This window comes from Corythoichthys intestinalis, chromosome 4, assembly GCF_030265065.1.
Source record: "Corythoichthys intestinalis isolate RoL2023-P3 chromosome 4, ASM3026506v1, whole genome shotgun sequence".
NCBI lineage: Eukaryota > Metazoa > Chordata > Actinopteri > Syngnathiformes > Syngnathidae > Corythoichthys > Corythoichthys intestinalis.
In genome coordinates this window covers 18,074,813-18,099,971 of record NC_080398.1, presented here as the reverse complement: position 1 = coordinate 18,099,971, position 25,159 = coordinate 18,074,813, and the positions used below count along the sequence as shown (strand labels likewise).

At 39.6% G+C, this 25,159-nt stretch overlaps 1 protein-coding gene across 1 annotated transcript in view; it reads right to left on the bottom strand.

The window, feature by feature from the left end:
* Positions 1-2,209: 2,209 nt before the first annotated feature.
* LOC130914734 (A disintegrin and metalloproteinase with thrombospondin motifs 16) overlaps positions 2,210-25,159 on the bottom strand; it is a 59,453-nt gene continuing 36,503 nt past the window's right edge. The window contains exons 12-24 of the mRNA XM_057834187.1: positions 25,011-25,159; positions 23,949-24,121; positions 23,612-23,742; positions 23,310-23,433; positions 21,487-21,731; positions 21,218-21,353; positions 19,284-19,410; positions 7,893-8,094; positions 6,367-6,561; positions 6,221-6,277; positions 3,804-4,016; positions 3,536-3,683; positions 2,210-3,376 (exon numbers count right to left, since the gene is read on the bottom strand). Of these exons, the coding sequence (XP_057690170.1) occupies positions 3,261-3,376; positions 3,536-3,683; positions 3,804-4,016; positions 6,221-6,277; positions 6,367-6,561; positions 7,893-8,094; positions 19,284-19,410; positions 21,218-21,353; positions 21,487-21,731; positions 23,310-23,433; positions 23,612-23,742; positions 23,949-24,121; positions 25,011-25,159 (2,016 nt within the window). The 3' untranslated portion in view covers positions 2,210-3,260. The remainder of the gene's footprint in view (positions 3,377-3,535; positions 3,684-3,803; positions 4,017-6,220; positions 6,278-6,366; positions 6,562-7,892; positions 8,095-19,283; positions 19,411-21,217; positions 21,354-21,486; positions 21,732-23,309; positions 23,434-23,611; positions 23,743-23,948; positions 24,122-25,010) is intronic.

Genomic DNA, 25,159 nt, shown 5'->3' with positions numbered 1-25,159 from the left:
TAAATAAGGAAAAATTTGAGTTGAAAGTGTCCAATTTGTCACTTTGTCAAGATGATAGTCATTTAGGAATCAGCAAATCAATTATTTTGATGGACTATGATTTGTAACATTAATGGAGTTAATTTTCTCCTGTATTTCATATTTTACACTGTAGCATCTTTGAACTGACACCCATCATGAACAAACTGGTTGGCAAAAAAAAAAAAAAAGAATAATGGGGCTTCAACATGTCCAACAATTGCATACTTGTCACTTTGGACCAAATCAATTATTTTACTTTGATGGGCTATAATAGGCACAAAATAAATATGGCGTTGAATTTCTCAATTCTATATATTCTATGCTAGCTATTCAATGGCACCCATAAAACGAAAACATTGATTGGCAAAAAATTGAATGATTTGGCATTTGGATGTGATGTAAAGCACTTTGAATTGCCTTGTGTTGAATTGTGCTATATAAATAAATTTGCCTTGCCTTGCCTTGCCTTGGTGTTGGTTGTGGGCCCCCCTACCATACACACTGGTTTTGCTCCTGGGCCCAGAATAGCATAAGACTGGCCCTAGGCCCTATTTAGCTAACCCTAGGTTTGGCGGCCATTCAACAGCGTGCAAAAGGCCTTTTTATAAAGTGGACTGCAACTGAAAAAAAATCCTCCACTGCTTTTTGTCACAACTTTGCATAACAGTTGATATTTCCAATCAATAGACTCGTTCACGTTACCGTAGGATAACTACAATAAATGCCGAATTCAAATTTTAGACAAACTGTACTTAACATGCCTACGACAGGAGAAAAAAAGTCTTAAATAGCCTTATTAAGTGAATTACAATCATAATTTGAGACAATTCGACTATATATATCAATTTGGCAAAGCGCAGATGACATTTTAATCTGCCGTTCAGCCACGCCTACCATTAAAGGGCTCTAGGGGTGAACAGGAACTTTCTGAAACCCAAACAGGCTCACACGCCTCTCCCAGGTGCAGCTACAAAAGCCTGCAGCTGTTTGACTGGCATGCTGCGAAAAATAAATGAATTAATCCGCAAAATCAGATGAATCCGCTGTCCATCTGCATGCTATAAAGCAATGCTGTATGGTGAGATGCTGACCCGGGTGACGTCACATTCGTATTCGTCCTAAACCCGAGACTTGAGCCGGAACTTCCGGAAGTAACTCATTTTCATGGCGCGGGATTCAAAAATTGAATATATAACATGATCGCTTCCACACATATCCAACCGGTCCATTTAATTCAGGAGCATAAAACACAGGCTAAAATATGAAATAAACATGCTTTTTGTTTTCATACGCACTTTAATTTCCAGCAAAAGTCACTGTCAGGTGATGGAGATAGCTTAAGAACAGCGGTGTCAAATTCATTTTAAGCAATGCTGTGTTTTCCTATGTTCGCAAGGAAACCGTTTTTTTGTGAAATCAGCACTGCTTCAGTCGTTTCACCAATGTGGGAGGTTGTCATCAGTTGGTGGCATCCAACTAAAGTTGCTGTGATTGATGTGGATGCATCCTGATGGAAAGATAACGGTGTCCTTAAGTGGACCATTTGAATGTTTTCAGGCAAAAGGGCTAATCTTTCAAAACAGATGCAGATAGAGATAGCACCATTTAGAGCAGGACTAAGTAAGACCTGCTTTTAGTAAAGTTTTGCCTTTTATCAGATTTATCTTGATCACATTAGACTGTTTACAGGAAGTTACTGTCTGAAAGCCATTATCACATAAACAAAAACACTTTAACCCCAACATAGTATTTTATGAAATACAACTTTGAAAGTTGTTCTCTTCTCTTGCCATAAACAATTAAATCAAGTTTTGACTTGACTGGGGCGCAAGCAGAAAATTCCACAAACTTCAGTCTGAAGACTGTGTGTGGCTTTTTTTCTTAGCAGATGGCATGAATTAATAAAGCCTTAGTCTGACTCTGAATGTCATAAAATATATGACACAGCAGCACCCACAGATGCTTGAGTGTAGAGTTATGGTAAATTTGAAGGAAACACCTCCCACAGTACCACTGTGTCTAGATATTGTTCAAATATTCTCTGCAAGTTCTCGAGTGAAAACGGCTATCAAGATACACAGACGTTCAGTAGGACTTTTCACGATTTCAGTCAGAATAATTTTGAACTCTGGATAATAAAACACATTTAATTGTTTTATTGACATTGCAAACATTGCTGTGCTGTGACATTGCACAAACCATGACTTTCCAGTTCTTCTGCAGCCAAAATATAACACAATATTGAACTTGAATTAATGCATTTATACTGTACTTGTAGTCATCCCACTCTCTTATTTACTTTGGATTGGAATAAAAAACAGCAACATATTTCAAGGTTGTTGACGACCACATGTCATATCATGAAGTGTTGTTAATAATCATTATCATTATCAAATTAAGCATTATCAAAGTATATATTTTTATTGAAAAGTAATGTATTCCAAATAAATGAAGCAGATTTTCAGTATTTTATGATACACAATGCAAAATACGAATGGGTTTGGGTAGAGTAATAAGCTGTTACATTTATAATGCTTATTAATACACCCTTCCAGCATTGCTGTATTGAAAAGCCAATAAATAACATACATACAGTACATGGGCCAACTATTTATGTTAATTCCTCATTGTAATGGTGGCAAATGACAACCCCATAGCACCACTGAGTATACAACTAGTGTAAGGAGTACCTCAGTTTATTCAAGATTTATTCATTTTTTAACCTTGTAAATACAGAGGATCATTTTTTCCTCCAGCTAATACAAAATCCACTCAGGACTTTTTCTTCAAGTTTCACAGTAAAATGATTTAGTGATGTCCCTTTTCATTAGCTCTTGTTCATCAAGCAGTGTAGTGCCAACAAGGATGCATCAGATGTTTGAACTTTTCTCCCTCTGTCTTGAAAAGAACATTTTCAGGGATTCCACTTCTTTTGGTAGGTACGCTAATGGTTCGTTTCTCCAGGACCTCAATTCTTCTTTAACCACTGTCCTTATCACATTCCTCGGTAACATTCGCAGTAAAAAGTTCTCATTTTCAGATATCGAGGATTGCGTGGAGAGATTCGGTCATTGCAGCTCGCTGGAACTTGCATTGTCTACTATTGTTTGAGTGTTTTAGTGCTTTACACAAGCACATCACAGCACAACACAACTTCCCAAGCATGGGCATCAATTATAGTCTTTTGACTATCTAATTACCTTCCTGTCTGCATCACAGACATTGTCACTTGTATGAGATTATAGGTTTGAATGTAAACAGGACTGACAGCACTGCTTGCCATAAAACTTGTGGTTGCACACGCCATGCTGTGGCACCAGATAACACCAGTTGAAGTAATCCTGACATGCCAGATCTGTGGAATGAGTGTAAATCAAAATTAAACGTTATTAAAAACAGAATCCATCAGTCAGTTATTATTTTTTTATCAGATTCATCAGATTGAACTGGGTAATGAAGAGTTTTAGTCAATGAATAGATACGGTACATTATAATCATAGAGGAAGTTCTGTACCCTTTTTGTCTTCTTGTGGGCAGAAGTTTGTGTTACAAGCCTGGGACATTGAAGGCTTTAGATGGAGGGCACAGCCCGAAATGGGATTCCTCTGTGCCAGGCATTGGACTGTCCTAGACTGCACCCCACCTCCGCATGTCACTGTACACTGTTAGCACAAAGACAATTGGTCCTATGAATGATATAAACCTGATTTAAATAAAAGTTAGTACCGCATGCTGCTTTTGTGAGGAGACTGAAAGGTTTCATCTCAAGTTTTGTTCTTTACCTGAGACCAAGGAGATGCATGCCATTCAGGTCTTGGGTAAGGTAACGATGGATGATGATGATGATGATGATGATGTACATTCCACTGCTGGACTGATGGGGTTGTACGAACCTGACACTCAGCTAAGGTACAGAGTCGTTGAAGGTCCACATTGGGCCTGGGGATGTGGTGGCATTTTTTCGCGGCAAGCTCTCTGTATTTGCCTGCTGCATCCTTCAGTTAGAGAACCAGAAATTAGGAAATATATTCAAAGGACTCACTGTATGCCGTATTTTTCGGACTATAAGTCGCAGTCTTTTTCATAGTTTGGCTGGGGGTGCGACTCTGGAGCGACCTAGAGTGGGGTAAGTAAGTATTTAGTCAACCACTAATTGTGCAAGTTCTCCCACTTGAAAATATTAGAGAGGCCTGTAATTGTCAACATGGGTAAACCTCAAGCATGAGAGACAGAATGTGGAAAAAAAACCAACCAGAAAATCATATTGTTTGATTTTTAAAGAATTTATTCCAAGAACTTATTTTCCATGGTGGAAAATAAGTATTTGGTCAATACCAAAAGTTCATCTCAATACTTTGTTATGTACCTTTTGTTGGCAACAACAGAGGCCAAACGTTTTCTGTAACTCTTCACAAGCTTTTCACACACTGTTGCTGGTATTTTGGCCCATTCCTCCATGCAGATCTCCTCTAGAGCAGTGATGTTTTGGAGCTGTCTTTGGGCAACATGGACTTTCAACTCCCTTCATAGATTTTCTATGGGGTTAAGATCTGGCTAGGCCACTCCAGAACCTTGAAATGCTTCTTACAAAGCCACTCCTTTGTTGCCCTGGCTGTGTGTTTGGGATCATTGCCATGCTGAAAGACCCAGACACATCTCATCTTCAATGCCCTTGCTGATGGAAGGAGATTTTCATTTAAAATCTCTCGATACATGGCCCCATTCATTCTTTCCTTTACACAGATCAGTCGTCCAAAGCACAATGTTTACACCCCCATGCTTCACAGTGGGTATGGTGTTCTTCGGATGCAATTCAGTATTCTTTCTCCTCCAAACACGAGAACCTGTGTTTCTACCAAAAAGTTCTATTTTGGTTTCATCTGACCATAACACATTCTCCCAGTCCTCTTCTGGATCATCCAAATGCTCTCTAGCGAACCCCAGACGGGCCTGGATGTGTACTGGCTTCAGCAGGGGGACACGTCTGGCAGTGCAGGATTTGAGTCGTTGGCGGCACATGGTGTTACTGATAGTAGCCTTTGTTACTGTGGTCCCAGCTCTCTGTAGGTCATTCACTAGGTCCCCGTGTGTGGTTCTGGGATTTTTGCCCACCGTTCTTGTTATCATTTTGACGCCACGGGGTGAGATCTTGCATGGAGCCCCAGATCGAGGGAGATTATCAGTGGTCTTCTATGTCTTCCATTTTCTAATAATTGCTCCCACAGTTGATTTCTTTACACCAAGCGTTTTACCTATTGCAGATTCAGTCTTCCAAGCCTGGTGTAGGTCTACAATTTTGTCTCTGGTGTCCTTCGACAGCTCTTTGGTCTTGGCCATAGTGGAGTTTGGAGTGTGACTGACTGAGATTGTGGACAGGTGTCTTTTATACCGATAATGAGTTAAAACAGGTGCCATTAATACAGGTAAGGAGTGGAGCCTCGTTAGACCTCGTTGGAAGAAGTTAGACCTCTTTGACAGCCAGAAATCTTGCTTGTTTGTAGGTGACCAAATATTTATTTTCCACTCTAATTAGGAAATAAATTCTTTAAAAATCAAACAATGTGATTTTCTATTTTTTTCCCCACATTCTGTCTCTCATGGTTGAGGTTTACCCATGTTGACAATTACAGGCCTCTCTATTCTTTTCAAGTAGGAGAACTTGCACAATTGGTGTTTGACTAAATACTTGTTTGCCCCACTGTATGTGTGAAATTATTAACACATTATAATATCTCACATCTTATTTTGGTGTTTTGGAGTGACACTCATGGTTTGGTAAACTTGTTAGCATGTTCTTTATGCTATAGTTATCTGAATAACTCTTAATAGCTGTTACGTTAACATACCGGTCACGTTCGCATTTTGTTGTTCATGCATCATGTAACATTATCATACTGTACACTTATTCAGCATGTTGTTCTCTATTGTATTTTTATTTTAAATTGCCTTTCAAGAAGACATATATCTGTTCTATGTGTTGGATTTTATCATGTAAATTTCCCCCAAAAATGAAACTTGTACTCATGTGTAACTTACATATGTTTTTTTCCCTCTTCGTTGGGCATTTTATGGCTGGTGCAACTTATACTCAGGTGTGACTTATAGTCCGAAAATACGGTAATCAGATTTTGGGGGAAAAAAATTGTTGTTTCAAATGAATCCTTTTAGTATGTGTTGCAAACTCTTATGAAGTGCATACCTTTTCAGCACATTTGATGAAACGTGCTTGATAGCCACGGCCACATGTTACTGAACACTAAGAATTCAAAATATGAAGCAGAAAATAAGTTTGTATACAAATTCTAGCAAATTTTAGTATTGGTCCAACAATTGCTCCAGAATTACCTCTTGCCATGTTGAGACAAACCACTGGACTTTGCGTTGTTTCAGACAGCGTTTGATAAAGCAAGATTCCTGACTCGCAGGTTTAGGCAAGCTTGCGCACAAAGTATCTTGCAAGGTCTGTGACTGTGTCCCTGAGGTAAGTCTAGCACACAGCACTGTCCTCTTCCTCAAGCCATTGCCACACTGACGAGAACACTGAAAGAGAAAATAAGACTACCCATCATGCATGGTGCTAAAATCACACAGATATCCCTCCTAGCATGTGTGACGTGTTGTTTTCTGCACTACAGATAAAATTGTTGCATCTTTGGTTCTAAAATTTGGCATTCAAGTTTTAGTTGAGTTCAGGTTATGTTGTTTTCATGCGTGAAAAAAATGTGAAGTCTAACTCATAAAATATGTATGGAAATGTAATCACCCCAAAGTTTACAGAATGGGGCTCAGACATAGAGAGAGAACACTCCATTATCTCAGAGAAAAACTCATAGCCGTCAATTCAAAATCGAAGGAAGAAATGGGTTATCAAACCCCCGTTAGGAACCTAGGATCTAAGATGAAAAGAAATAATACACTTAACAAAACAAACAATAAAATACATCAAAGGAATGGGTATTCAACTAACGTGCAATAATTGTACATGAATAACATACATGCGTCAACAATTACTATACTTGGAAAGGAGATGCTCCTTTCAGCTTTTCTTGAAAAAGGAGACACATTGTGACATTTTAGCATTGTTCAAGCCAAACGATCTGCTAATTTCTTTTTTTTGCTGCATACAATAAAGGCAAAAAGTAAATGGAAAGCAACATGCTGATGTGGACAATTTTTAAATTCACATTTATAAATCTAAAATATAACGTTCAATATTTGAAGACCATTGGCTGAAAATTTACTGATTTAAATCATATTTTTCGTTCATCTTAAATTGAGTACCATTCATAACTACTCGGTCAATATGATACAATGTAATAAAAAGAATGCTGGAAATAAGCGTCTCTTAACAAAACAGGCCAGGGCCCAATTACAGCTGCATCATTTTGCAGAAACAATGACATATTGAAACTTCACAATACTGGAATTGAAAATCAACCAGTCAGAAGAACATCTTGTGCTTCTGGATGATAAAAGGCCTGCAAACACCTCCCTAACCCAACTGTGAGGCACAATGAGCAGCATACCAGTGGTAAGGCCAAAAACCACCCACATTTTCCCAAAAACGACCAGTTATTTGCTCATAGTCTTTGAAAAAGTGGTGATAGTTGAGGTTACAAATCTTTGGACAGAGGCAATAGAGTAGATGTCAATGGAATCATTACAAGCTATTGAGCTCATAGTCACAAGACACGGTAAAGTCACAGCTTGTCTGCGCTCTTTAAAACCTGAATGTACAGAACCACTACAGGTAGAGTAGTTTATCATTAAAAAATATATATTTCTGTTGTTTTAAAATGATCTCTAATTAGCTCAACCACAGTAGTGCTCAATTTCATTTTTAGGTGCATTTTGCTTAATAACTAACCTACCTGTGACCATGAGCTGGTGGTCCAAGCTGGTGGACAACTGTGGATGCCGCAGGCCTGCCTCCTGGCTGGCGTCGGCTGAGAACAGTGAGAATCAGCAAGGGTGGCATTTGTAGTCTGACTTCTTTGGACACATTGGACCTGTCGTGTCTGCTCCCCTCCTCCGCAGCTCTGACTGCATGCCCCCCATGCCCCAATAGACCAGCTGGGAAAACACAACATAGCTAACTGAGTCAACAAGCACACAGGCATGAAAATGGGTCAGGGGTTAAAAAGGTGAGAAGGGTGTGGAGGAAATATGTTCCAGTACACTGTACACCCCAACAAAATATTGAGCTCTGTCGACCCACACTGTGTTTCAGCAGGGCCGTGCAGAGACCGGTGGAGGGGCGGGTGCTCGTAGATCAAAAGGGGCACATGAACAAGTATTTAATACACCTTAAAACAACATAACTTCAATTTTAACCAGCTTTAGATAATAATTGGCTGCGACTGTGACATACTTTAATTGGGAGGGGGCAACAGTGAATAGAAATCAAAACTGTCATCCACACTTTCTGGCTGTGACTCAGTCAGTCTAGCTCTTTTCTTCCTTCAACCTCTGCATCAAAACTTCCTTCCTCAACTTGTTCATCTGAGAACAAACCACATCAGATGGTCACTGAGCCACCAACAGCACAGTTTTCTCAAAACTATTATTTCATTATTATCCATACTTAACAACTCTAGCACCTAATGATTAATAAAGCAATGACATAAAATCTTATAGAAAAATAACATTGTAATGTGTTTATAATTGTATTTAATACCCGACTATCCTTGCAAACCTGTTCTTACCAGGTCTGCTATTCACCCAGCTGATGAGGTATCCGCTGCCTTTAGCAGCCTCATCCAACTCCTTTTTTTATCCCTCAATCTCCTTTCCCTAAGAGGCATGTCTATGTAATGAAATATAAATATAAAAAAAAAAAAAAAAAAAAAAAAAAAAAGACTCCCCGGTGGCTTTTAGTTTTAAAGCTTTCTTAATTTCTTTCTCTCTCCATAACGATGGAGGTAGATTTGTGTTTTTATTATTCAATCAAAAAACAAAGTTACTTCTATCAAAAACAAAGTTGCTTCAATCAAAATACAGTTATACTTTTAATCCCAAAAGTCACTTCAATAAAAAAAAATGTTTTTGACTGCAAAATAAATTTGAGACAAAAAAAGCATTTGAAAACTATTTTTCTTGATTGAAACAAATTTTTCCATTGAAGTAACGTTGTTTTGCGTTTGGGCCACATTTTGGCTAGGACATTTGTGTTTTTATTATTCAATCAAATAAGTTGCTTCAAACAAAAAATATATATAAAAAGAAAAACTTTGCACATGTGTCAATCACCGTTTAACAAAGCCTGAGAGGGTTTGAGTAGACTCAGTATGAAGCATTTAATAAAGCCAAGCATTTTCTTACTACTTTATTCTTGTTTAAAAATAATTCGGTGGGGCAGTAACATGTTTAAAACTTATCATAATTCTTACATTTTGAAGTGCTTGAAAACCATTTATAAATGATACTTCGGTGAAAAAAGTGAAAAAACATGTCTTATATATATGTATCTTTTTTCCAATGTAAAATCTGAATAAATACATTGAACACACACCCCAAAAATGGGGGGGGGGGCGGGGGGGGGGCTACTTCGCGGTTTTCACTTATTGCGGCGGGTTCTGGTCCCCATTAACTGCAAAAAACGAGGGATCCCTGTATTTCTGAAAAGCTTTAAGAAGCAAGAGTCATTCCCACCACTCGTCGGGCCGGTGTTGTGCCGACACCGGCCGTCAGCTCAAGTCCCAGCCGAAAATAACGCGTCTAAGGCGGACGACGGGAGCGATGCGATGCGAGGCGACCCCTCAATCCGAGAGCATGCCGCTTAATTTGACTCAACAGTGTGTTTCTTCGTTTATATTACCGCCAAATACACAAGCTTGACGCCAATTTAACGGGAGCTATTTTTTTTCATGGGAGATTTGGCTAGCTCTGGCAGTGTTCAACGCAAGCTGCAACGAATGGCATTAACTTTTTTATATCGCAAAATGTGAAAACGATTGAAACCATTACTCACCAAATTCAATCTGCTGGCAAATACAGGCAAGTGTGTATGCTGCGCTCTGGTCTGCCCCGGTGTGGATAAGGCCTGCTTTTTTGTTTTCGCAGCTTTGCAATGCAACCAAAGGCTCGCCGAGCACTCCTTGTTTCACGTAAGGAGTGCGCGCGTTTGGAATAAAAGCCCGCATGCTTGGGCCGATGATTGGTTCTCGTCAGCGAAGCATCTAGAAGGATTTGCTGACTGTGTTCTTATTAAGTGCTCAGTTTACGTACTAAGTTAATCACATGATGATAATAATAATAATAATAATTAAATAAAACCTCCAGACCCCACCTCCCCTCCTCCCAAAAAGAATTTCTCCTCGGATCTACGCAATTCACGTAGGTCGCCCTTTTTGACTTCAAAACGGTGAATTTCGCCGAAAGGTGAGAGATTTTCATGCCTGAGCACAGCCTCCCAATCCCTTATTTACATGGCTCCAATTCACTTAGGACAATGTGATAACTACACAATATTGTAAGGGTACCATTCTAAAAGCTGAAACACGGAATGCAAATGAACATGCAATCCATGATTGAGGAATAATTTGTGAAATAGTTGATTTTTATGACATTTGTTTGACAAGACTGTTATCTAAAACTTGTGGTGGCCATACGGCAGTTAGTAGCGCATCCAATAATCAAAGGGTTAGCGGTTTGATCCAGACTGTGACTGCCTACATTCAGTGTCCTTGGACATGACATTGTACCATAAATTGTGTGCTATGTCAGTGCTTTGCTTGGCGACAGCACCACTGGCGTGAATAGGTGAATGTGAGCCAATCAAAATCGATGGGCATGGTAAAACGTGCAGATAAACATTAAGATGTTGTAAATGTGTAGTGCCATAGACGTAGTCACCATTAACTAATTAGCAAGCACAAAGGCATAGTGAGCTTTTAAATGTTTCTTCCTTAGCAGTGACATCTTCCGAGGCTTACGTCTGTCGAAAACTCCTTTGTGCATGATCCGTGCAATGATGGACTGATGAATCCAAAAAACACTGTACCCACTGTCAAGCATGTGTGTGGCACAGTGAACCTCGTCAAGGCCCAATGAATCAAGAGCAAGAAGGATCATATCAAGATCCCTGTTGAAAATATGTAGGAACTAGGAATCTTTTGAAAAACTCCAGTTTGGCCACAAATGGACGTACAGAAAATGATACTGAACCTACCAATAAGTTAATGGAGAAATTATTGTGGGATAATGATTTCAACGTCCTAGAATGGCCAAGTGAGTCCTGATCTGAATCCCATCAAGAACTTGTGACGGGACTTGAAGGCCAAAGTAATGGCCAGGAAACCAAACAACTTGAGGCTTTCGACAAAGGGGAATGGGCCAACATCCCAAAAGAAAAAACAGGAGGCTTAAGGGCAGTGGGCACGTACAAGAATTGTGTAGAAGCAGTCATTGATAACAAAGTCAATGCTACTGACTATTAGAGAAAGACCATGGACTCAGTAAACCTATGAAATGCACAATTTTGAGCATGGCATTTTTTGAAAATCTGTAAATAAAATCAAGCCCATGTAATGAACAATTTCCTAAATTTTGTATTTTAATTAAAAAAATAAATAAATAAATAAAATAAAACTGATTTTTCTAGAAAACTAAGGAACATTACCCTGATTTAAATATTTACATAAACTGCCTTAGACATCTTGACGTTTTGCCGATTTTTCTTCCAAATCCTACCATCCATTTATTTTGTATACTGCCTAACACAAGACAGAAGGGGCTCGGCCAAAATTCCAAGAGCCAAAATTCCAACCTGCACCTTGTTACCACAACAATGAACAGTAATCCTGCGAACATTTGAAGACAACTGGTGCAGCGCTGACAAGAAAGATAATCCACCACTGAAAACATAAGATTTTTTTTTTTTTTACTTCTTATATCATTGACACCTGACACATGCGATATGGCCCTCAGGCTTAACCAACCAAGGTGTAAGACATTTGTTCATGGCTGACTGGCTTCAGAGCAAGTCATAACAATCCAAACTCAAAGCTTTTTGACTGGAAATGAAAACCACAGATTTTAAACCCTTTTCTTATCTCAGGGATCATCCCTTCTAGAAGTAAACAGCACCACATCTGGCTTTGATTGCACATATTTCGTTAAACCTATGAAACAAATGTGTTGCAACGGGTAGTTAGACACACAAGTCTTAAAATCAAATGATTGCTTGTTGTGAAACCATCATGTGCATCTATTTTTTGTTTTGCTTTTTTCTGCACAACTATTTAATCTTTGTCCAGAGACTCATTGAAATCAAGCTACTGCAACAGCTTGTTTACTAAAAATTCTAGTACAATTGTTTAAATACTTTTATTACATGGTTTGTCATTTTTCCTACACCTCACTCCAATGTACCCCAAGACCCTCTTGAAAATCCATCCAACATATTGTTATCACTAAATGTTAGGCACTGCTGCGAAACCTACAAGTTCACATAGAAAAACAAATTTAATTAAGTGTATCTTCATAAATAAAATATGGCACATTAGAATTGCAGATGATTAGGTCAGCTTCACAGCGAATGTGTGGGATCACATACCCGTTGAGGGTTTAGTTTACAGTAGATGTTTAGTAGAAGCATTACGTAACCTCTAACTTCTGTATATGGGTTATGTGAATCCCCGTTCTTTTGCTTTACCGAGGTTGTATTACATTGTATATATTTTACGCTGTAAAAAAGAATGGTATCATTTGTAGACATCAGAAACCCTCTTCTATGATGTAATCCAGTACATATTCACCTTTAGTGAGCCAAGGAACTCTTTTCATGAGAAATATCAGAATATCACAAAACAAACATGCCACAAAAGTATAAAAACATAAAATCGAATGACTACTGGTAAATCAAATTACTCCCAAATAGACTTTTTCATTGTGAAATCAGAGCACCTTTCATTGAACAAAAAGTTCTTCAGAGTATGCTCAAGGACTGTCTCCTCATCAAAGTGTTGGCATTCTTAGGATTAGTAAATGTGTACTGTAACATCATAAGCAAACTCAGTGTGAGAAACTGAAGAGGAACCGTGAATGAAAACAACCAGTATCTCTTATTTTATTATTATTTTTTTTAACCTGTCCTGTTCAGCTGTTTGACACGGAGAATGGAAGTCCACGTGTCCGGTTGGTCTGAACAGTTTTAATGTTTCACTTTGATACTATGACATACTCCCATTGTGATCATTCAACATACCTCGTTTATTATGAGAAAGCAGCGAACAGAAAGGGGTTATGGGGGAACAGAAGAAAAAAAAACACAAGAAAAGAAAGAAAAGAAACACAAACAACAACAAGAAATACATTGAACGCCTACACTAACTATGAATATGTTGGTGCTATCGTCAGCTAGATGTATTTCCGGTTGACACCATGTGGGGGGCCTGTTGACCAGGGAAAGAAGGGGAGGGGGTGGGGGAGAGTATAAGATAAGTGATTGGGAGGGGTGGAGTGTACACAAATCAGATCTGTGATCTAGAAACCAGCGATCGTGTGAATCCCTTGTGAGTGTAAGCCCGTCGGCAACCGACCCTATGCCGCCCCATCGCCAATCCCAGCATCGGGGCCCCCTACCCGAGCATGCCCAATCGCATCCAGCCGTGCGCGAGCCCCACCAAACACGCGACAGCCGCGCAGAAGAGCGGAGATGGAGCGTGGGCGCCACCCAAGGGCCACGGCCTCCCCATAGGAGAGCTCGGCTTGGGGCAGTGGCACTGCTGCATGAAATTTCTACCCAGCCGCCCGTCCCACCGCCCTTTGCTGGAGCTCCCCCGTGGAGTATGATGTGTGTGGTGTGTAAAAAAATGTGCGAGGCCTGGGTGAAGAGGTAACTGTGATGTCACCCCCCAAACTGGTCCCATCCATCCCACAACTTTGGTGTGTGATGCAATAAAATCAAGGTATGGCCCGTCCCGACTCTCCCGAGGAATGAATGAGTATGTAGTTGCCAGGGTGAAATATACTGTATTTACAGTGCAAAGTGAGGAGTGCGTGAATTAAGAGGGAGGCTCCCACAGGCGTGGCCCCGTCCGCCAGAACCACCGGCCGCAGGGCGGGAGAAGCGCCAGGGCCCCGATGACCCCCCGCCCCAGATCACCCCCGGCGCATCCGCCCACCCCTCCCCCGCCGCCCGAGCACCCACTCAACACCCTGAACAGACGCTACGCCGAGCGCCAGAGACAAGGGGACATCCAACCCACCAGCAAGGGACAGCAAGCCCCACCAGAGGCCCTGCCAATAGGAGGGCAGCGGCAGCCGGCGCGGTCCGGAGAGGCGGACAGGGCCAGAGTCAGACCAAGGGGACAGAGGCGCGGCCCCCCAACCCCCCCCCGGGCCAGGAGGGGTGCACAGAATGGCACCAGGGAGCACCTCCCCGGTACCCAGTACAACAACCAGTATCTCTAGTTTTCAATCACCTAGCCACATATCCAACAACTACTTCCTCCGTGCTTCTGAAAAACACTCACAGTGACAGCAGTTGAGCCAACGACATGTAACATAATGATTCATGAATAAAAAAAAAACCTTGCTTGTAAAACTGTTTGAAATTAGACAATTATTGGCTACATAATGTTATATTCCAATGACACTTGTTTCATAATACTGTAAGTAACCCAATGACTTATCCTTGAGAATTTTACCATTTCATATTTTTATGGTAGGGTATTGTATGTTGCTGAACAAGGTTCTCTATTAGAATTTAAAAAATAAATAAATAAATAAAAGTCTTATCACTTAAAAGACGATGTTCCTGCACGCATAACCCTGACATGCCACAATATAGGCCCATTGTGTCACTTTGGTCATGTTCCAGATTGAGAAAAAAACGAAATACAATATCTTGGCCAACAAATAGCAGAAAAAAAAACCTCTACAGGCAAGATGAGGTCAGTATCTCAGTTACGCTATTTTTTTCACACTTTGAAAGTTGTAGCTTTCAGCAGTGTCCACTTCATTTGGAAGAATCTGACTTACTGTATCTTTTAGACCACTGCAAAGCGATTACGTGGGAGTACTTAGAGACCCAGAGGAACTGAAGCTTCAGCAGCAGCTGTCACAGATAGCTAAAATATTCTGTTATTTTTTTGGAGATGGACGTCTAATACATCTGGAGTGAAATCATTCATCGAGTGCAACACTATATGGTGGCTTGTCTTTGAAAAATAATTTTGTGGAAATTGCACCTGCTACACTTCTGTACCAACAATTTGAAATGACTAAATGAAGGAGATTACTTTTATTGAAATATTTTGTCATACCTGTATGTGTGTCTGTGCCCTGTACATCTGACTTGAAAACTTATTTTGCATGACATGTTCATCATTAACAATGTACCTTGCTGATTAAAACAATCCCATGTGTGTCATCCATTGCATTCTCCCTACTCTGCGCTCCATCTCATGTGACACTGTGCAGATCTCAGCCGACAAATGAGGAAAGTGATGTGTGTGAAATGAAAGCCCACAAAAACACACCATCACTAGATGTTGTGTTTTTATGTGCTTGTGTTTAGTACATACTAGGGTTGTTCCGATCATGTTTTTTTGCTCCCGATCTAATCCCGATCGTTTTAGTTTGAGTATCTGCCGAGCCCGATATTTCCCGATCCGATTGCTTTTTTTCGCCTCCGATTCAATTTTAAATCATTCCCGATAGTTTTTCCCGATCATATACATTTTGGCAATGCATTAAGAAAAAAATGAATAAAACTAGGACGAATATATACATTCAACATACAGTACATTAGTACTGTATTTGTTTATTATGACAATAAATCCTCAAGATGGCATTTACATTATTAACATTCTTTCTGTGAGAGGGATCCATGAATAGAAAGACTTGTGACTTTGTATATTGTGACTAAATATTGCCATCTAGTGTATTTGTTGAGCTTTTAGTAAATGATACTGTAGCCATGCCCAAATGCATGATGGGAAGTGGAACCATGACTGTGCGTAGTGCTACCAATTGATATATCTTCTCTGCGTTGGGAAATAACATAAGGTGTTAAGAAAAAGATCAATTGCTACCTTGCTTGCCCACATTGCTTCCCATGATATTTCTAATCATAGGGAGAGGGATTGTAAGGCTTTAGCCAATTAAAAAAAGGCTCCAAAGGCTGCCAAAATTCACTCTACTCATTTTACGCTGCCTTTTATCTCTCTATATAAGTAAAATGGCGCCATTACAGATTGAGCGCGACAATGCGTTAGTGGGTTGTGCAGTGCATGCATTAATTGCGTTAAATATTTTAACGTGATACATTTTTTAAAAAATTAATTACCGCCGTTTTGGGATAACTTTGATAACCCTACCTTAAGCCTAAACTAAAGACTCTGGATGAGTGTAACATATTATGTCTGTAACTTTAAATACAATTAGAAAAAGATAATAATAATAAAAAAAATATATATATATATATATATATATATATATATATATATATATATATATATATATATATATATATATATATATATATATATATATACACATATATTACATATATTAAAAAAAGGCATGGCCAGTATTTTTTTGCCTATTCCGATACTTTGAAAATGACGTGATCGGACCCGATCGATCGGGACATCTCTAGTACATACCTCAAGTTTTTAATAAACACATGTATGCCATCTAGGTAATTCTACAGATTCACAATCTTTCTTTCTGATTTCAAAAAACATAGCAAAATTTAATAGAAAACTATACTGAACATACAGGTAATAATTTTTTAATTTGCAACACTTTTCCAGCGTTGTGAACTTTTCAAACACTGTGATATGCATTTGTGAAACCCCTACAACAAGACACAAAAACTTGCCTTGGATATTCAGGTAGAAAATCTTGCACAAAATTCCGATAGTGTTTTTTGGGTACAATTTACATTGGTCCCATATTTGGTATTAGTTATCTTCATGAAACGGATAAAAATCAGTAAAATAAGTAAAATAATACTTTCCTGCTCAGTACTGTGCATTTCTCCTTCTTTCTAAAAAATTTACTCGTTGGGCAGCACTAAATATATATATATATATATATACACACACACACACACACACACACACACACACACACACACATATATACAGTTGTGGTCAAAAGTTTACATACACTTGTGAAGAACATAATGTCATGGCTCTCTTGAGTTTCCAGTTATTTCTACAACTCTGATTTTTTTCTGATAGAGTGATTGGAACAGATACTTTGTCACAAAAAACATTCATGAAGTTTGGTTCTTTTATGACTTTATTATGGGTGAACAGAAAAAAAGTGATCAAATCTGCTGGGTCAAAAATATACATACAGCAGCGCTAATATTTGGTAACATGTCCCTTGGCCATTTTCACTTCAATTAGGCGCTTTTGGTAGCCATCCACAAGCTTCTGGCAAGCTTCTGGTTGAATCTTTGACCACTCCTCTTGACAGAATTGGTGCAGTTCAGTTAAATTTGATGGCTTTCTGACATGGACTTGTTTCTTCAGCATTGTCCACAAGTTCTCAATGGGGTTTAAGTCAGGACTTTGGGAAGGCCATTCGAAAACCTTAATTCTAGCCTGATTTAGCCATTCCATTACCACTTTTAATGTGTGTTTGGGGTCATTGTCCTGTTGGAACACCCAACTGCGCCCAAGACCCAATCTTCGGGTTGATGACGTTAGGTTATCTTGAAGAATTTGAAGGTAATTCTCCTTCTTCATTATCCCATTTACTCTCTTTAAAGCACTAGTTCCATTGGCAGCAAAACAGCCCCACAGCATAATAATACCACCACCGTGCTTGACGTTAGGCATGGTTTACTTGGGGTTAAAGGCCTTACCTTTTCTCCTCCAAACATATTGCTGGGCATTGTGGCCAAACAGCTTGATTTTTGTTTCGTCTCACCACAGAACTTTCCTCCAGAAGGTCTTATCTTTGTCCATGTGATCAGCAGCAAACTTCAGTCGAGCCTTAAGGTGCCGCTTTTGGAGCAAGGGCTTCCTTCTTGCACGGCAGCCTCTCAGTCCATGGAGATGCAAAACACGCTTGACTGTGGACACTGACACCTGTGTTCCAGCAGCTTCTAATTCTTGGCAGATCTGCTTTTTGGTGATTCTTGGTTGAATCTTCACCCTCCTGACCAATTTTCTCTCAGCAGCAGGTGATAGCTTGCGTTTTCTTCCTGATCGTGGCAGTGACAAAACAGTGCCATGCACTTTATAGTTACAAACAATTGTTTGTACTGTTGCTCTTGGGACCTGCAGCTGCTTTGAAATGGCTCCAAGTGACTTTCCTGACTTGTTCAAGTCAGTGATTCGCTTTTTCAGATCTATGTATGTACAGTATATTTTTGACCCAGCAGATTTGATCACTTTTTCTGTTAACCCATAATAAAGTCATAAAAGAACCAAACTTCATGAATGTTTTTTGTGACAAAGAAGTATCTGTTCCAATCACTCTATCGGAGAAAAATCAGAGTTGTAGAAATAACTGGAAACTCAAGAGAGCCATGACATTATGTTCTTCACAAGTGTATGTAAACTTTTGACCACAACTGTATACAGTATATACCAATAAGGCCAAGCAGAGATTGTTATTCACAAGTAACATTCATATGCAATGTCTCTTGTGATTTTGATATGATATGTTTTGTTTTCAGCTTAGGTCTACATTAGAATTGGTCCTCCCTCTGTTCCAAAGAAACACAGAAGCTAACCAGTACTGACAGTTACTGAGGTGTCATAGAAAATTGGATAAACAGAAACATGCATGCAAAAACATAACATCCAACAGAAACTTCCCCTTTCTCACTGTGGCTCACATACATGTTTTATCCAAAAGACAAATTATTTTCACATTATATGAAAGGAAAGATTGTGTAATTATACAACAGGTGTTTAGTGGGATATGGAAAGGGTGGAGAAAGCTGTCTCAGCTTGACATCGTCTGTTCTTTATTAGGAGATTGTGGGAGAAGTTTGGAACATTCTACTCATGCAATAAACACATTTTTTTTAAACCTTGCACAATTTATTGAGCAGATGTGATGTTGTAGAGGCCACTTAATGTCAAAAGCATTTGTATCTGTCACCGTCACCCTACATCAATATTCTAACATTATCTGACCATTTTATGGATAAAGAACACAGGACATTGGTAGTTGTTGCAATACTTGGCTCAAACGTAGGCCTACCCAACCTTTAACTGTTGAATGATGAACACTTTCTCTGTTGGAAAACATTTTCATGTGGGTTTGTTCAAACTGTATTGACTCACCTGGCAGGGCATGGTTGAGTGTTGCAAGGTATTATTCCAGTAGTTGGCCTGGATCTGGGATTACAGAATGATGTATTCACTTGGACTCTCATGTCTTTGTAGCATGCAGGCTTTGTGTTCATTTGGCCTGTATGGGAAAATGATGCTGTCATTTTCTCATTCAAAGTCCCATAAATGAGCTCCACAAATAGAGTACAGTAATAATAAAGACAGCCCTGCTGCTAGGCTGTATCAAAATTCATCCTCTAAAACTACACGCGCTAGAAAATATATTATAAAAATGTATTTTACATATACAGTATTCTATGCAAATATAACCCTCTAACACTTAAAAATAACAGGAAACATCCAAGAGAATGTAAAATATGCACTTCAACTCAAGAATACAAATTTGCCAGGAGTTGAATGGATTTTGTCAGTTTTGACCTGATGCAAGGTCAACCCAACAAGGTTTGCAGCACTCTTTACTAAGAAAAAGGCCCCAACCCATCTGTCAGGACATTTTGAGCTGGCAGTGGGAATGGTGGAGTGGAACGAAACAGGTTTAGGAACTTTAACCAGCAATATCAATCAAAACAAACTACACTGTGAACCACCACCACAGTCATCAAGGCAAGTGCACTTCAATAGATGAATCTATTGCATCCTCAGTCTTTTACATTGAGATGTGCATAAATTGCCTTCACACTGCGGATTTCAAAATGCTGGGTTTCCCCTACATATAAGATTGTGGCGAACCGCCACACAAAAATAAAAGACGCCACGCCTTGCAAATGAGATTTTTTTTTTTTTTTTTTTAAGGCCATTTCAAACTAGCGGCAGCCTAGTGTGAAGGGCTCAGTGGCAACCTATTCATTGTGTATTGTAATGTCCGTAACTATGCGAGGTCTCCTTAAGAGTCGATCGGACAGGGGAGCTGTGACGTAGTGGGAAGTAGGTTAGAGGAATGAGAGAACGGGCGAGATAGAGAGAGACAGCGGTTGTACGTCGCGGCAGCCTGCCGTTATTTTATTATTGTTTTCTTTATTATTGTTGCCACAAAAAAGTGGGAAGACACTACCAACTCCTTTCCTTCTTCCCCCTATCCGGGGCATTACAGTATTTTGGATCGGACTTTTCGGCGAAAGTGAGCGGTGGACGGCCGTCTTGGACGGAACAGCAAGTTCGAATTAATTTGTGCAGAGAAGGGGGGCCCAAAATGGAGCCTTACTCTATTTTCAGAGCGTCGCCGCGCTAATGTCAACAACGCATCCAATAGCTGAGAGGCAAGCGTACTTTTTTCTATGCTATCAGGCTGTTTCGGCAGAAAAACATACGCAATCACGCTTGACGAAACCTTGATAAATGCACTTTTTTCCCCCCAAGTTTCGCAAGCTGAGGCTGTCCGACTCCTATGCAGACCACCACCACAGCTTCAAAAAATCCTAGGGGAAACCCTGAAATGCAAATAATGCACAACATACATAGCCAGGTTCACACACTGACCTCCAACCTTAAATCATCAGGCCACCTCAGTTATTAAAGCAGGCGTGTAAATGTGCCTAGTTCTAGCATGTTATTAGTGGGCTTCTGTGGGACAAAAGCCACAGGTCAAACCCTTGCATGTATATGCTTGCTTGTTATTGTGTGTGGGTGTGCGCGTGTGAGTGTCTGTGAAATAGGACACAGTGTCGAGGAGGTGGTTAATGTCCCCTAAGTAATGATGGGAACAATGACTTCTCCAATTAACTTCGGAGGCCATATTACAGATCATAGGAGTGTGAGCTTTGTGAGTGGGTCCCTTTATCTACAAACTATCATCATCATCTTTCTGTTGACCTACATTACTTTGCTCATTTGGAAGATTACAGGTTCATTCTATCTGGTAGTGTCTGATTAAAAACATAACATCATGCAGTTTTTATGTTTGTAATATAAAAAGCAAGTAAGTGTACCTCCTGCACATGATGCTGAGCACTTGGAGCGTATGATGGCCCAAGTATAGTTGTGTTTGATTTGATTCCTTGCTGAATCAGTTTTCATCAGAGTGTATTCCCAATTTACACCTGGGTTCAAACCTTGCAATAATATCTGAAAGAGTGTACAAAATAAAAAGTGCAATGTAAGTTTTGTGAAATACCTGAGCACAATAACAATTGCTAAAATCTGAATGAAAGGCCATATGTAAAGCTTTAACCTACAGTATATTTGACCAATACAGTACCTCAATAACCAATGTCTCATTTGTGGGTCCAGCTGATATGACACTCTCTGGTCTGCTGTAAGGTCTTTTATATTCAAAAATGGCTCCCGCGATGAGATGTCTGCCTGGCCAGTCCACTGTCCAATGTCCATTCAAGTAGTAACGCCTCTGGGTGTCCCTGATCGCCAAGTAGGAGCTTGATGTATTCAGTTCTACAACACGGATAGACCGGGCCCCTGCTGGAATGGTTATCAGACCATAGTACTCTGTGAGAAAGCACAGTAAATTATAAGTCGGATGGTGTTGACAAAGATCGAACATACTGTACCGTAGAGATTGACTACATCAGTGCACAGTTAAAACGCATTCAATGCAAGTGTATCTGTCTGTAGCCTGCAAGAGGATGGGCGAGGGCGTAACTGGCAAGATGGGGCGTGGTTAAGGCTAGGGCGGAGACCGAACTTTCAAGAAGGGGCGTGGTTGAGGCTAGGGCGGAGGCGGAACTTGCAAGAAAGGGCGTGGTTGATGTCAGGGTGTTACGCGGCGATACATGTTACGATCCTGTTCTTGCAGGCCACTGAGACACCCTGCTCATTCAAGGCATTATACCATCAGATCTGCAAACTCAAAATCTTTGAGTGGTATCATTTCAAATCAGTCTTATAATGTCAATTTTAGAAAGTAATATCACATGAAAATGAATCAAGGCATTTTTAAAATGAACTAAAAACGATTAAAATAGTTGATTTCAGTTTTTTATTAATTCCCATTTAAACCGACTGAAATAGCCGAAAATGAAGAACATGAATCGGGTTTATTTTGAACTTTATATTACATTAAACGGCATTTTAATTTCATGTTGTAGATTCACAAGTACCCAAATATGTCAACTTCTCTAAATAAGTAAGAGAAGATAAATGATGAGCTGTCAAAAATCCTTCCAATCGAAATACATCATAATGTTAAAAAAAAAAAAAAAAAAAAAAAAAAAAACATTTAAAGAAAAACTTGGTAGCTTTTCAGTTTTGGTTGATTTTAGTGACGCCGGTGGACAAAAGCAGAAGTGTTTTGCCAGACTATGTTTCCCATTAGGACCAACACTGCGTTTCCCATGAGGACCAGCGCACACCCACAGTGCCGTAAAATCATTAATCGATCAAAAATCAATCTCCTGGTCACCTGCAGATGGATTAAAAGACATTTCTGCTTCCAGCGGCTGGGTGAAGGATGACTAGTAATAAGGTAATGAATCCAGTTGTGGCTAAACAATAGCATATGTCAGTTAGCAACCGTGTGGCTTAGTGTGGCTAAAGCCCCGCCCCCCCAGATGAGTTCCGTTGGGGTGGGGGGTGTCACGACAGCAAATGAAAGCCGGGCCAGTTTTTATTCTGTATGTACTGGTAGCCTGCCTTTTTTTGTCCTCAGAAAAAAACTTTTTGTCTCTTGTTGCTCTGCCATCTTAGCAAAATTTGCATGAAAGCGTTCGCATCGACTTTCGTCTTTATAATGAATGGGGAAAGGGGGAAGTGACGTATGCCGTACAGCAGTCAGCACAATTGTAGTTTTTTTGTGTGGCAAGGTTCTTGCAAACCTCCTCAAAGTTAATTAGTGCCGATGAAAGCGATACAGACGCCGTCAAGATATAAAAGAGGTGCCATTCTACTACTTTTCAGTCGACATATTATCACAAATGTTATGAAAATATTTTATAAAGGTTGTAAAGTTACCATGTGTTGTGCATTAGCCACTAAATAACAAAATGAAAGGAAGAGTTTTAAAAAGTTCATCAGGAAAAAAAAAACATTTAAAAATCGCCCAAATCACATGATACAGTTGTGACCTACGATTAGTATGATGCTGCTTTGTGTACTGTCCTTTGTAGATCTTGCAGGTAGAATTGTCTCCTTTACACACACCACAAACATCAAGCACTGCAGGGGACCCCAACACACGGTCACAGCCCACTCTCTGTGGAGAAAAACTGTTATATTCCTTCCTCATTATTGATTTACATATTTTGTGCATTTCAATGAACTGTAAAATCGGATATGATATTAATAGTTGTCTCAAAACATGGCAACACATGATGATTATACAGAATTTAAAACAAGTCTTATTCTTTGACATAAGATTATAAAAGGATTACCTCACACAGACCATCAATACAGACGTTACTACTGTCATAAGTGCAAAGTGTTCCATCTTTGACTTTGCTGGCCAGGGCAAAAAAGAAGTCATACCCCTCAGCAAGGCAGTATAGTTTGCAGACATCTTGATCTATAGCAGATGGATAGGATACCTTCAATGTTTCATATTTTACCACAGTTTTACAAAACAGAACTTGTTAATTTTTAAATTGTTCTCATAAAGCTGTATATAAAGAATGTGGTAGACTACTCAAATGCAAGTTGAGTAAAGAACTGATTAGATGTCCGTTACCAAACCTTTGTCCCCTCTGGTTTAGAACTAAAATAGTGTCTTACCATCCACTCTTGTATATGGTCTCCAGGTGTAGTGCCATCCTCTGAACTGTTTGCTGTTGAAGGCAGCACACTGCTGTGCTCTATAATCAACAGCATTTTGGGGACAGTCTTGTGTGTTGCAGAGCTTGTACGACCGAGAGGAGCCTTCACAGAACTTTCCTCCATAGGCCGGTCTGTAACAAAAATCCACAGTTAGATCATGAATAATGTCATAATACGAACATTTTATGAGCAGTTCCACTCTGTAAATGTGTTTTTGCTCCTTTAGGACTCAGGTGTGTATCTGCAGGCCAATGATCCTACCGTTAATTCCTACATAAGCCCACTGTCACTTATCTCTTTTTTTTACTCTCATACTATCTTCTTACGTTTCCTGCTTTGGATCCCGACATGTCATCTCCTAAAAACATTTATCTGTCACCATTTTCTCACCCACTAAGTCTCTCTATAGTTTCCTATCTCTCTCTTCTCTCTTACACTACCTCCCCCATCTCACCACACCTCTTACGTCTGTTATTTGTCAGAATCTTGGCAGGACCCGATAAAGAGGAGGCCTCACCTTTTGATAGATAGATAGAAGGCTCCATGGCTGATTAGCTATGCAAATATTCCCAAGTGATTAATGAGCCAGTGAGTAAATGAACAGATAAGAAGACACACATCATGTGACCCACACAGTAGCAAATAGTATGCAGGCAACCTGCAACATTCAACTGATCTTAAAAAGTCGAAATGGAAAAAACTCTAGCCAGGTTTAATTCTAAGTAGGTAAATTTATGCGTTAGTGTAACCAAGGTAAGATCATTATTATGTAGGCATTCGTAAATTTTGTGTCATAAATATTTGGTGGATATGCTTGAAAATTTTTCTTTTGTCAAATGGATGGAAGGATTAGGAAAACAGCTACCAAAAATTCATCCATAGTAATGGTTCTCATTTAATAAAATTTCAATTTACCATTCGTCAAGTCAAGTTTTGAGTGACAATTTTGTGTGATGCTCTTTTGATGCGCTGTTGTACTACATGAAAGCAAGTGTGTGCTGCATCTTGTAATATCTCTACCTGGGGTTATTGCACTGCCTGTCCCGATAGGTGACACCACTCTGGCAGGTTCGGGAGCAGATAGACCAAGCCGACCACTCTGACCACTGGCCGTGATGTGGCCTTGGGCCTTCATCACCGTGTTTCACACATTGACCCCTTCGACACCA